The sequence below is a fragment of the Rhipicephalus sanguineus genome, chromosome 3, assembly GCF_013339695.2.
Source record: "Rhipicephalus sanguineus isolate Rsan-2018 chromosome 3, BIME_Rsan_1.4, whole genome shotgun sequence".
Classification (NCBI taxonomy): domain Eukaryota; kingdom Metazoa; phylum Arthropoda; class Arachnida; order Ixodida; family Ixodidae; genus Rhipicephalus; species Rhipicephalus sanguineus.
This window is the reverse complement of record NC_051178.1, coordinates 191204585-191218901: the sequence shown is the minus strand read 5'-3', so window position 1 is coordinate 191218901 and position 14317 is coordinate 191204585. Positions and strand designations below refer to the sequence as shown.

Genomic DNA, 14317 nt, shown 5'->3' with positions numbered 1-14317 from the left:
TATTATCCTACTTTAATCAGAATTGCACTGATTTATTATGCTTTCACAGTACCGATGCATGTTTGTTTCATAGATAATTCGCATGGGGCTGTTTCACCAGGCTCAATAAAGATAAAATATTCACAAATAGAAACAACTCAAGTGCGTTGTGTGTGATGACATGCCTGCATCGAAACTTATAAAGCTGAAGTTAATTCTTTTTTATTGCACAAATGAAAGCACCTATATAATGTGCACAATGATGTCACCATATCCGAATAAAAACCTGATTACTTTATTTATTGCGTACCCTGCATGTGTGAAACCCGCATCAATCAGGCAGCATTAACTCGACTTGTTTTAATGCAGCAACATTTTATCACAGAGACTTTGTCTCATGTGTGCGATGCGGCTGCCAACTTACGGAGACTAGCTGCACGTAAAATTTGTTGCTGTTCAAACGTATTTTATCAAATGTGTATCACCTCATGATTGGCAGATTAAATTGACTTTATTTTGTTCTCTACTAAATGTCGCCTCCCTGCAGAATTGGTTCTTGTTGCTGGCGAAACTAGGCGGAACTGCAGGCAATTTGATGTTTATTTTCTCATGCAAATAGCTGTGAGTGATGTGAACTAACCGACACAAGAGTGCTTAGCTACAGTTCCTTGAACAGTCTCTGAAGAGAGAACTAGAGGTTTAAATCACGCGCGCTAGCACCGCAGGAATGACAAGGCCGTCCAAGAAATAACCGGAGGACTAAAATAGGTGTTATGCATGCATGAAATAAAGTTATTGGTAAAAACAGCTGTGTTGCGAAGATTCGGAGTTAGCATCTCGAAATGATATCCCGTCAAAACAACAATGAAATTAAGGCTAATTTTGACGTCTGATGGGAGTTTGTTGTGGTTTGGTTTTCGTGGTGAAAGATATGGCGTTGTTGGTGTAATTTGCGACGCGTAGACTTTCGGTCATTGCTTTGTTGGTGCGGCTGCAGCAGATAAAGGCGGTAAGATTCAGCTATGTATTAGCGCTTTGCCACATTCGATTGATAATTGCTTGTATACAAAAAAACATTCAGCGTCAACACCCCGACGCGTCTCGTATGCCTTGCCTTTGGCCGGCGAAGCGTCCCTGACCGTGCGGTTTGTTTACGCATTTATTGGCTGTACTGCCCGATACATAAAATAGCAGTGATTGCATTAACTGTTTATGCTTCGCTGCGCTTCAGGGCACGTAGCTGCAGTAGCTCGTGCCCGTTTTCGTAGCTGGATCTGCGCGCGATTCGAACGCGGGAAAAGTATGGTGTTTGACTGCGGTATTTGCGTAAATATTTTCCGGAGCATCTTTGGATACGCAGGCATGAGCGATCGAGCGTTTGAAAACGAATTCAGTGACTATCATGCGGGGAAGTCGGATGTGGTGCTTCCTGATGGCAGGGTGAGTATACAGTTTCGTTTTTCTGCGTTGCCATATTTTCTCGAGGTTTTATTGGTATCGCACGCATGCCCTGTTTCAACGTTGCGGCGCGTCCGCGTTGTTTACTCGCCCCTACTTATTGCAGTGGACGCAAGAGTTTCAGAAGGACATTCAGAGAAACATTTCTGATCGCCTTCGAGAACTGGAGCGCAACCTCGCAAAACGCACCGATTGGTCAGATTCTTCGGTCTACACAGGCACAACAGGTAAAGGTGCACGCGCTTATTTATCCTGAACGTAGAGAAAAAAGGAGAGAGAAAAAATATAAAAGAAGGTGGGGAGGAGTCTTCGAATTTCCATTGTGTATTCATTCTCTCTTGGCATGGCTGGCGTGTATAATTGCGCTCACTTTCAGATTATATTCATGTCATATGCGTAACGGATTTAAAAGGGTACTTTAAGCAAAATGTTTTACGTGCCAGAATTATGCATGTATTCCTTGTATATTGTGAAGGTGATGCCATACTTTTATCATGCTGCTAACCTCCCACTCCTCCGTCTTGCCCTCTCAACATTGCGCTTGTTCAGAAAATTGACTGGCTTATAAAAGTGCCCATATTTGGCCGACTTAGAACCTCCTTTGGAGTGCTCTCCAATGATTCATGGTGACTATTGGATGTAGTGGGTGCGTGAGAAGAAAACAATTGATAGAAACAAGGCAATGACACTACTTTGAATATGTAGGGACATTATAAAGGAATTGTATAGACACAAGATCTTAACCTCTAGTGTAATATCACGGCCACTACATAAAAAAAAAGGTGTGACCTGCTGCGTGGCGCTGAAAAACAGCGTCTCGGGCCTAGTTCTCCTCACGACCACTGTAGCGCTGCTGCTCGGGTGCAGCTGTTCATGAATAAGCGCTTCCACAGTCGCGTTTGTACGCGCGACACTTTAATCAGGCCGAAGATAACACGTTTCATAGTTGCACATCACAGGTTGGATGTTGAAGTCGTTATTAGAAGTGCCGTACCCCACATATGTGAACAGTTTGCCCTAGGAGTGCCAATATTTTGTAGAGTGGGCCTCAATACTCTCCATGAAGGTTGCCTGCAGCTGCTTTACCCACCTGAAATGAAAAGAAGTTCTCGTTATTATGAATTATTCTGAGTATATTTACGTATTTCTTCAAGACGAATCAGTGAGGCATGCAGACACTGAGGATGGTGGCCAAGGGCCCGGATGCCTTTTCCCCTGAAAGTTAACTTTTCCTCTATCCCTCTGTTCTCAGCAATCTTACAAGTGTGGGCAGGTTGAGCAGGTTGGTAAAGATGCATGACTTGAAATCAGTAATGCGTAAAGAAAAGGCATCAAAATAAATGATATGTAGAAATGACAAGCGCTTGTCCTATGTATGTCTCTCTCTTCCTTTTGCCTCCGTTTTTTTTTTTCCTTTTTTTTTACGTGCTACTCATTTTAGCTCTTGCAAATGTTTCTGATGGCCACGTCTCTCCCAACAGCTCCTCTAGCCCCCGCTCTTGGCATGAAACTCACCTAGTTAACCTGCCACTTGCACCCTCCTCCCCCCCAAAAAAGTTCTGGCTACGTTATGTTCCGGATTTAAGTCATGAATTGGAAACCAGATATCAATGTACGTGAGCTTGTGGAAAATTCATAACTATATGGGCAGGCAACAGAAGTGTGAAATGATCTGACGAACAGCTTAACACTTTTACTGCAATGTTATTGCAAATAACGAAGAGTTTATTTATAGACGGAAAACCTTCCTTGACCAAAGGTTCATGTGACAACATCAAAGCTCGCTCTACAGTTGCACTTGCATTCCCAGCCCACTTTGCTATACGAGGCCACAGCAACTTTTTAAGAAATATGTTGAAGAGCTCCTCAGTGTGAGCGTGGTCATTTTTTTTCACATACGAATTGTCCACACTGTGTGAAACGTGGAAGCAATCACCTGCCCCAACGACTGCATCACCGGCTGGATTCATTCGACGGCGTTTTCTGGGTTACACATTCTTTTTTTGCATATAGTGTGGATAATCGTGAAACACAGTCGGGGGCCGCAGTCGGAAGCAAAAGCCTAATCTTTGTGTTCTTTTTATAGTCATTCTCAGTAAAATGTTATGAACATACCAGCAACCTGTCGCTTGGCTCCCAGTTGCTTTCTTTCCCCGACAGTACTTGGCGCGAAATATTCTTCAGCAACACTTCCTGATGCTGTAGCTGTAGATCGCAGGAGAATTCGTGATACCTCGCAGCAGCGTCTTTTCTAGTGTTTGAGTTGCACAGCGGCATACAACATTTCACGGTATCGCACCACTAGAAAAAACCGTCTGCCACACATGCGCACACCAAAGAACCGTACCCAAGCACAGGAAACACAAGGCAAGCTGCTCACACACACGATCACACATAAATTCCGAGGCAACCACCTTCTAGCACAAACTAGCGTCTGCCTTGTGTACCTGAACAGTGGCGTCCTCACCAAAAACAGCGGCTGCAACTGTCAACTCAGCCGAGACACGCTCGGCCATTGACGGCGACGCAACGCAACAGGCCGCACTTTTTTTTATGCAGCGACCGTGGTAATGTTATGGGCATAATATAACTGCAGGGGAGTACTGAACTGGGCTGGTAGGTGCAGAACGAAGTGGAACAAACAGTGCAACAACAATATGTAGCAAGCACGACGGGCACAGTCCTGTATATTTACTGCGTCCCATTGTTGTGTTGTTTGTTCCACTTGGTATAATATAAGGCAGCATTGCCCATTCAGATAGGAAGTATAGTGTGCAGAACGGTGAATGGATGTCACATCTGTTAATAATGCACTAGAATGGTGCTTTGAGATGTCTTATGTGTGTATAAAATAGAAATCGGTCATTGGCTTTACATAAGGAGAAATGAAATAAAGGTTTTTATGAAACACATTGATTTGGCATGGAAGGCAGAGGGTACTTGCTTTAGCCTGACATGCTTGCCATGTAGCACTCAAATTGCCAGTGAGAGATGCATGAAAGGTGTGTGGCAGCAAGAGTTATTGCTTGTCGACTATTGTAATTCTTCACTACACTGTGTGCATTACGTGTGCACGACTACAGTACACTTAATCGAGGAATGGGAGACCCTTGTTCAGTGGCATGGTTCATGTTATTGCGACATCTGTGCTGCTAGTGGACACTTATCCTTGGGCTTTTCCCGGAGTATTTGTCGCTTGTGCCAAGAAGAGACTGGACACATCACACATCTTGCCATTCGAGTACTTCTGTGTAACCAGTGCATCGGCTTGTCATCCCTACTGTAGATAGAGCGGAGTGTTATGCTTGCAAACATAACACTGACTGAAGAGGTCTGTGCTGCGCATGTGCAGGTGTGGCTCTGATGTACATGCGCCTGTCTGATGTCCTGCAAGACACGTCTTATCTGAACCGGGCACTGCCGTTGGTAGAAAGACAGCTTTCAAACCTGAAGGAGCGTCGCTTCTCCTTCCTTTGTGGTGACCTGGGACCCCTGGCCACTGGAGCTGACCTCTACAATCGTCTTGGAAGGTCCCAGGACTCTCACACCCTGATCAAAAGGTACTCACTGATGCTTGTCAGCACTGAACGAGTGCAGTGAACAGTAAAGTAGGCTAGATGGCCTTGGTAAAAAATGAAAGAAATAATGGGCAGATGGGGTGTAAGCCTTTTGATGTGCAAAACAGGATTTGCCAATGCACAGAACATACAAGCAAAACGAGCATTATGAGTGCCAACTTCTGCCTGGCATAGCATTCTGATGCCAGATGACCAGCCACTGCAAGTCATTTGAACTTGGAATGAATTTGGAAACTTGATTTTTAACGGGTATATTTGAGCAGAATGAGACATCTATTAGTAGTCTTTTCTTTTTCTTTCATTATATACTGAATCAATTTACATTTAATTTTGGTTGGCCATCCTAGCATGTTATGATGCTCATAGATCAGCCCTGTAATTATTTCAGGGTATGCACTTTAATAGTGCTGTACTGCTGCTATACTGTAGTTAGTTGTCAAATTTTGGGTAGTTATAATATAGTTTTTACTGCATATAGCAGTGTCATGGGGGCCTTTGTGATTAACATTATACAGGGTCGATAACACTGGAGGCACCACATAGACGTGGTGGTGATGCAGTTCTGCACGCACTTCCTTTGCTGTCTTGTGTGCACTGATTCAGGGTGTCTGTTTCAGTTGTGTTACTTTTACCATACTTCTTATTAAATTTTCATTTATGGGATGCCCGTTTGTGATGTGGTAGTGAAAGCTGGTATTAATGGAAGATATGGAGTCATTTGCACCTTTAAAGCATAGAAACGTTGTTGTAACGAAATGTTATTTAAATGTTTCATAGTGCTGCTTTTGGCTCAGAGTGCATCAGTTGAGGATCCACAAGTCATATCCTTTGTGCTTCAGGTTCACTCCTAGATGCGGGTGGTACCCCTCATTTTTACTAAGCAGTGCATTCACCCATGAATTTACAGCATGATAAACTTGTAGTCACTTTTACTTGTGCTTTGGCTCTTGTGACATAGCATCACCATTGGCGAAAGGTAATTGCATGGTTGTAGTGTTCTGTTTTGCACAATCCCTTTTTGTTCATAACTTGTATTGTTACTTAAAATGCAGGCTTGTGGGCCTAGGCAAATATGTGGTGTCCTCTACCTCCGACATTCCCGATGAGTTGCTGTATGGGAGAGTTGGCTACCTTTATGCACTGCTGTACGTCCGCAAGCACGTGTCACCGACTGCTGTTGATGATGGCCTGATCAGAAATGTGAGGCACTGCTTCAAGACCATCTACTTCATAGGCTAACTGGATCCTACACATTTACTTAAATATCCCTTACTGTTTACCACATAATCCTAGGCCCCTGTCAGCATTGCATATGAACAGAAGGTGTGTTTTGTCTTATGTATATGTAGTGTAGGTCAGTGCCGCTTGTACATTTGGATGGATTGTAGCGTCACAGCAAGGTATGTTTCAGTACTGAAGTCCCAGGCACCTTATCTTAGGATCACTTTTTTTTACTGTCAGATTTAGCTGAAATTTCTTTTTCAGTTGTAGTCGAGAAACAAAGCTCCTGTTACTTATGGTGATATGCATGAAGTCAAGGATTTCAATATACTATCCACTTTTTCTTTTAAGTTGGAGTTAATGTAAATGTTTCCATCTGCATGCATTATGCTACTAGTTATTTGTTTGGCTTGGATTAGCTTTGAACTGCCTTTAAGAGGTACTTCAAGGGCATCAGTGTTTGCCTTTTTCTTCTTTACCGCTTGCGCAGCCTGTCCAGCTTTCTATGACAGTGCCTGTGTCACATTTTCAAAAAATATTCTAGGTTCTGTACACTTTGTTGTGGAGGTAACTGACTATACAGTGCATTGCTCCCCTTAGTTTTTAATAGTTTACATGTGTATAATGTGTACAGTGCATCGAGACATATTGTGGTTTGAATAGGTGGTTCAAGCCGTCCTGTCCTCGGGCCAGGAGCTGTCGGCTGAGGAAAAAAGCCGCAGCCCACTTATGTACCAGTGGCACGATTCCTTCTACCTTGGTGCTGCCCATGGTCTGGCAGGCATCTTCTACATGCTCCTGCAGGTAGGCCTTTCAGCATCTCTAGGGTGTTACTATCAGTTTCTACTGCATATGGAAATTGTGCACAGTCTCTCTCCGCAGCAGCAACTTTCGGAAATGTTTAGTATTTCAGTTGCATAATCAAAGTCTGCATTCTAATTGCTGCAGTTACAGTTGACATGAGAATATGATTCCATAATTTGGGAAAAGTGAAACATTGTACGGTCTTGTTTGTGTCAGCATTTCAGACCGGTCTGTTGGTGAGTTTTACGTCTATGAAAGCGTTATGAGTGCGCCATATTTGACCTTCTTGTACATATATTCTATTTTCTCTTTCTGTGTGAAAGACTTAGTGGTGCTGTTCTATTGTTCAAAATGTGAAATTCTGAGTGGATCATCGAAACGTACAAAAGGAAGAAATAGTGGCATACTGATGGGGGAATCTAGGGAATTATAACTCCCCCTACGAGGCCGACAACCCCTCCCCGCCCCCATCACTGTCCCACTGTCCTTTTCACCATGAGTCCAGCGTACACCTTCAAGGGTTGTGTTGATGTTGTGATTGCAATTCAGAAGGTGGCTTAAGGTCAAATTTCGTTGATTGATTCTAGAAATGTGTTGCATTCACTCATTCACTTCTAAACTGAAGGAGTGCGAACTGCATGTTATTACTATTTGGCATTTTTATTGCTGTTGGATTCCTCCAGCTGAAGCCAGGAAATGGCATATTATCCAAGGTGCCTGTTTCCCCAGTAAAAATCGCGGGTGCTCTTGGAAAGAAGTATCCTCTTTGTGGCAATTGTCATCTTTCTGTGCACAGGTCACAAGAAGGTGTCAGAAATAAGCACATTACTATAGCGTCACACCTCTTCATGGGTGCTGGGTGAAAAGGAGTTACCACTCCTGCATCTGCAGACTTCCCTGCTGGCACATTTCCTTGTATTATCATTGTCTAACCCATTCAGTTACACTTTGTTGAATGCACTGATGAAATATGTTATCTTTCCCCTTATCAGCTGAGCAAATGTGTTCTCATCTGCAGAGCAGTTGCTTCTAATTGACCAGTGGCGTCAGCCATTACTAGAGGAAAGAGTGCAGTGTGCCGACAGTTGACAGGGCTCTTTCTGGCCTCCAGGTGCGGTCTGTGCTTACCGAAGCTGAGCTGACCAGGCTTGTGAAACCAAGCATCGACTGGCTGGCCGGGCTTCAGTACCCGTCTGGCAACTACCCTTCTTCGATTGGAAGCAGCACCGACAAGCTTGTGCACTGGTGCCACGGGGCTCCCGGCACCATCCACTTGCTGCTTCTAGCACACTTAGTGCGTCTGGTCTCACTGCTCTTCGATTATCATTGCTACACAGGTGGCACAGCATCAATTTTTGGGAGCTAAGGGCACAACCACTCCTTACGCGATACTATATAGGAGCTAATGAGCTTCCGTGGTGCTCCTCCGTGACTCTTGTCATGAGAACTTGCTTGAGAACCGCTTGCTCATTCCATATTGCAAAATGCCAAGGGGTCTAGTAATGATGTCTTAATTTGGAAAATGCAGAGGAACATTATACTGTATTGAAGTGCAGTTTCCACATTATAGCAAAAGTTTATGAGCAGTGGTTGAGAAAAGGCTGATACGGATCTAAATCATGTCATATCCAGTTGTGCATGTTCATAGAGCTGTTTTTCCTTTTTGAATGCCATAATTGTATGTGTGAGTTATGTTGTGGAGTTTCGTACGAGTACACTAGGGGGAAATTTGGTGCTAGGGTTTATGGGAGCCGCAACACATGGCACTTCAGCCAGCATGGGAATGATGGGTAGTACATGGATTTGCCTAAGCTTCATTCTTTTGGCTCCATGTGGCCTGCGGCAACATTGTCGCAAGATGAAGTTGAGCAAAAGTTCAGCAGTCCCACTACACCACCTTGACCCTTTTAGGCTGAACAATTCAAATCAGCTCACGGGGTTCACAACGAGCCATTCTTCTTCCGAAAAAAAAGCCAGAACACTACAATAAACAAAGCCGCAAGTGGGTTCGAAGCCACAAGCACAAAGACTAGGCAAATCCATCATTCCCATGGTGGCTGAACGATTTTAGCACCACAGTTGCCTTTTGTAAATATTCTAGGAAACTCTATGGGTTATATACAGAGGTCTATACATATGTATATATATACTTTTGGTAGAAATTTACTACTTACTGCTCTATTTCATTCTGAAAAGTACTGCACATCATACTACCTTATTTCGGTGCTACCCTTATCCAGTGAGAACACTGCAATAGAAAGCACCAAGCTCAGTTTCCTTCATTTCTTGCGCTGACATTTTCTAGAAATCACATGCCCTTGTGTTTGTTTAGTCATGCCATCAGCATGGCTAAATATGTTGTGCTTTTATGTCTAATAGATTGCTTCTATGTCTTTCAGGTTGGTTTCTGTTTACAAATACCAACCACGTTTATTTCAACATCTTTTTTTTTGTGTGTGTGCGTGTGACCACAGCATATTATAGCTACAGGACTTGGCGATGTCTCTGGATTAGTAGTGATGCTTTTCTTTCACGTTAGTCTCAGTGACTGCTCTGGGTGTTGCACATATGCACAGGTGTTCAGAGAGGCTCGCTACTTGGAGCAGGCCAAGAAATGCGCTGATGTCATCTGGCAACGTGGCATCCTCAAGAAGGGCTACGGCGTTTGCCATGGGACAGCGGGCAATGGTTATGCCTTCCTGCGCATGTACCAGGTCACCCGAGACTGCAAGTATCTGCACCGGGCAGCCAAGGTGAGACCATGTGATCCCTGCTGTGTAGGCACTAATGCTGTTGCCTAAGCTGAGCTTTTGTGCACTTATTTCCTAGCTTACACCCAAGATGTGACATATATATATAAAAAAAAAACATTATGTCCTGCAGCACATAGTGCAATTCTGCTTCCTGATGGTCTACCTATATATATGCAGACATTTTCACTAACTACAAGTTGCAATAATCATTTAGCCGAGTCGTGATCGTCAACCTATTCATGTCCACGGAAGAGTGAGGGCCTCTTCCAGTAATCTTCAACTACTACCGCCTTGCACAAGCTGACCCCAAGTTATGCCTGCAAGTTTCCTCTTTTTTTTTTTTTGCTGCACCACCCGACTCTCTATCATCCTTGACCGTGCTTCTCTCTTCATGGATACCGTTCTAATAAAGAACCATTTATCCATTAATATGCATTACATGGTCTACCCAGCTATATTTCAGAGTGCAGCTCTTGGGTACCCATTCCTAGGTTGACCTTCGTCGCTTGTCCCTCGCAGTAACCGAGCTAACAAGCACAGCGAAAGATCTCCCAACTTGCGCGCCGGGGTCAAGCTTCCAGAGTAATCCGGCCAGCCTAGGCAAAAGAAGAGTGCTGCATGGCTCGATGCATGTGAGCCAGTAGATCTCTTGCTATGGTCGTTTGCTTGGTTACGGCGAGTGACGACGAGAGACGACGCTCGACCCAGGAAAGGGTGACTAAGAGCTGCACTCCAAAACAATAAAATCTCCTGGCTCGCACACCTCGAGCCTTGCAGCTCTCCTTTTTCTTCATGTCAGCCATAATATTGGCTACCCCCACACTACTGTCCTGCTGTGCAACTAACTTTGTTTCATGATTTGTTGCACAGCCTTAACTTCTGAAGCTTCTCCAAGTAGGCTTTTGCCCTGTAAATTAGGAAGCAGTGATTGCTCACATTTCTTTTCGAAGGTATTGGTAAGCTGCTAGTAACACCTTTTTGATCTCGTGGATGCCTGGCACACATCCTTTTGTAAACTTTCTTCTCGTGATGTGGACGCTTCGTGAGTGATATGCACAGACAAACCTACTCTTGCGCAATTCGTGAGGCTGACTGCCACTTGTGAATTTTCATTAGATTGTGATGCTGTTAAACATTGCCCTTGTCTTCTGAATATAAGTTTATCATTGATCCAACTTTGTAAGCACCTTGTTGGCTAAGGTCCTCAGTCATCTGTTGTATGTTAGAAAATTAGTAAGGTCCAATAAATTAGTTGTTGAATTGAGTGCTGTGGCATTGTTGGATGCATATGGAATTATGTATCGGTTTCAAGCCATCACTACACGAAATATGCAAGAATCTCTCAGTCGTACCTTGATATATGTTACACTCTGTTTCCTGTACGTTTTGTGTAGTGTTTCGTCAGAGCAGCGACAGACATTGCATCCATTCAGTTGCCGATATAGTTGCATGTAGTGTTAAACAGAGTACACCACGAAATGCCACTTCTATAAATTTGAGCACGAATGAGCCAGCGGCTTACCCAGAGGTGCCATTTGTACCTGAGCATCTTATTTTCACAGCATTTGACTAATCAGAAATGTTTCTAGTTTTGTGAACTGGATTTTGAATTCACAAACCCCCACCTTGGCTGCAGTCAAACGATAGTATTTTGACTAGAGCTGTGCGAATAGCAAAATTTTGGGTGCGAAGCGTATTCGAATATTGAGGTGTGAGTGCGAATCGAATCGAATATTTTTCGAATATTTCTAGATTATTTTTCGAATACTTCGAAGCGAAATTGCAGAAAAAAAAAAAGTTAGAGAGGATTCCTAAGCATATTCTTATGAGATAGCAACATGAAAGTGTTTCTTTTCGCTAGGTTGATGAAGCACTGGTGGGGTGGTGTTTCATAGTTGTCTTATCAAGAATGAGGCAATGTAGAGGCCGAATCCTATTTATGTACATGATTTGGTGCAACCAAAGTGTTGCCGGCAACACTTTACACGTGATAGGCAAAGATGCCATTTCCTCAGCCTCTCCTCCTCTTTCAACTTCTGTGGAAGCCCAACTGATGTGGTGTACAAGGGTGTGCTCCCTTCAAGTCTGGAGTTCCAAATCTGCCTCGTAGACGTCGATATATAAGAACATCTGAAATTTTGGATGCTAAAAAGCTTCGGCGTCCTGATTTTTCAGATTTCCTGCGCCCAAATTTCAGGCCCAAAACAGCATTAATTGAGCCGCCAACTCTGCCACATCTTTCATCTCCATGTTGGAACCAGCGTTTTCTTGAGTTAATACATTTGCGACCGTAGCGGGGCTTGAAAGGCAGCTTTGCCGCAATACCGGGGTGTGATGAGGTGAAGCATATTGAAAATCTAGCGACCATTTCCAATCGGACGTCGACTGTCTCTTGGCAAAGTTCGACTGTAACGGAGCTTGAAAGGCAGCTTTGCCGCAATACGAGAGTGTAATGACGTGAAGCATATTGAAAATCTAGGGACCACTTCCAATCGGACGTTGACTGTGTCTTGGCAAAGTTCGACTGTAATGGAGCTTGAAAGGCAGCTTTGCCGCAATACGAGAATGTATGAGGTGAAGCATATTGAAAATTTGAAGGGGTCACTTTCAATCGGACGTTGACTGTACTTGTTTTTGGGAAGTTCGAATAGTTCGAATAGTAAAATTCCAGTGCGAATCGAATCGAATAGCAAACACTATTCGAAAAATATTCGAAATTTCGAATATTCGCACACCCCTAATTTTGACCCTATGAATTGTATTGTAGTTCAGTTGCACGCAAATATCGAAGAAATGCCTATGTAATGCAGTTCTGCGAATGGTGCTTCGACTATGGGCAGCACCAGTGCCGCGTCGCAGACAGACCGTTCTCCCTCTTTGAAGGTGAGGTGAGGTCCGTGTCGCGCGTTGCATTGCGGGTTACCCATGATCTCGTTTTTCCTGAACAGGCATGGCAGGCACCATCTACTTCATGGCAGACATGCTGGAGCCAGAAAAGTCTGCATTCCCCGCTTTCCAGCTTTGCTGAAGTCCCATCCGCATCGTGGTGTGTGTTCCGCTGCAACAGCTCATCTAAACATAATTGTCTTGTGGTGCCAGTGCATGTGAAAATACGGAAAATAAAAATTCCTGTGTTGTGGGAACGCCATGAAATGCGGAACGCGTCCACTCTTGTCAAATCACTGATACTGAGCATCATTGAGCAACACTCGTGTACACGAGTCCACTGGAGCTTTGGAAATCAAAAAAATCTTCTACTTTTTGATTTTTGAAACATTCTTACTGTTTCAATGAAGTTGATCGTAGCTGTATTTTCGACCAAAATGGTAAGCCTATGGAAATCTTGTGCTTTTTGATTTCCAAAAGTTCCATTGCACTTCAATGATTTTGGGGTGCATTTTTGACTGAAGGGTAAGCCTATAAATTTTTAAAAGTTTCATTCCATTTTATGATTTCAATGAAATTTCTTCTTCGTGAATTTTTGACCAAAAATCTAAGCAGCATTATGCTTGATCTGTTCTCGGTAGTGAGAAAACATGAAATGTTCAATGCTTGTAGCTCCCTTTATTCAGTTCGTATTTACCATAAGCAAGAAAGTTGTGCGCTTGAGGTGGTATCTCCCAGAAATAGCCTAGGCGCCATATTTTCTAAATATCTGATGCAACATATTAAGCATTACCCTGCTTGAAGAAGTTTAGTGGCTTTGCACCTAGCATGTATTCAGTAAAGGCAAGCCAGCAGTCAAGCGAGCACCTTCACCCTTCCCCATGATAGGTTCCTGTATGCAACAGCGAATGGTACAAAACATTGAAGCTGTCATACTGCAACATGCATGCATCTTTTCCTATGGGCATAAATTAGAAAAATTCTTGTGTACCGGATTTAGAAGGATACGTATTTGGGCTGGTTGGTTCGTTTTATGCAGGAAACAGTGCTGCAAAACGGGTCCAAACGGTGGTCTATGTTCTTTCATTTCGTTCCGACTTATAGCGCTGTTTCCTGCATATACTGGACTTAGATGAAGATTAAAGGACTGAAGATTGGCAAAATAAATCCAGAACCGCCACAAAGGCCTGTCTGGTTTATCCGTTGTAGCACACTTGCGGCATTGACTGCATGCCTGCATCGCCCTGGCTGACAAGTTTGACACTGGCTTTGACCATGTGCCAATGTCGGTGATGCAAAGGGCTCTTACTTGGCAAGGCTGCAGGGCACGATTGTCGCTGAATTCCTATTGTAGCACTTTGAAATGTGAGAAGGTTTACATACTGTAGTGCATTGCTTGGGAAGAACAGCAAGCCTTGCCTTGCAGACTCCTTCCTAAGCGGTGAGTGCAGGAAACGTTGTTGACAATTACCTTGTTTCCAAGCCAGCACTTGTGCCAGAATTTTTTTTCTGTGTATTTGCTATGGGATCTCATCATCGCCGAGGTGCCGCTAGGACTCTTCAAACAATTCTTTTGCCCAGGAAAAGCCCGGTGTACTTGTAATTGCTTCAAAGCACTAAGTTTAATGCGATCCTGCG

General features: G+C 43.7%; 1 protein-coding gene across 1 annotated transcript; it reads left to right on the top strand.

Moving 5' to 3' along the window:
- The first annotated feature begins 875 nt into the window (after window positions 1-875).
- LOC119387914 (lanC-like protein 2) lies at window positions 876-12955 on the top strand. The gene is made up of 10 exons (XM_037655486.2): window positions 876-988; window positions 1340-1419; window positions 1544-1664; window positions 4790-4997; window positions 6068-6215; window positions 6900-7040; window positions 8152-8334; window positions 9617-9793; window positions 12604-12676; window positions 12742-12955. The coding sequence occupies exons 2-10, from the start codon at window positions 1342-1344 to the stop codon at window positions 12819-12821; spliced, it is 1209 nt and encodes a 402-aa protein (XP_037511414.1). The 5' UTR covers window positions 876-988; window positions 1340-1341; the 3' UTR covers window positions 12822-12955.
- The last annotated feature ends 1362 nt before the right edge of the window (window positions 12956-14317 follow it).

Excerpts from the sequence above, each read along its gene's own strand:
- LOC119387914 (XM_037655486.2), top strand. The coding sequence starts at position 1,342 with ATGAGCGATCGAGCGTTTGAAAACGAATTCAGTGACTATCATGCGGGG. Across the intron at positions 1,420-1,543 it reads TGGTGCTTCCTGATGGCAGG|TGGACGCAAGAGTTTCAGAA; the intron begins GTGAGTATACAG and ends TACTTATTGCAG. Across the intron at positions 8,335-9,616 it reads TGCTGCTTCTAGCACACTTA|GTGTTCAGAGAGGCTCGCTA; the intron begins GTGCGTCTGGTC and ends ACATATGCACAG.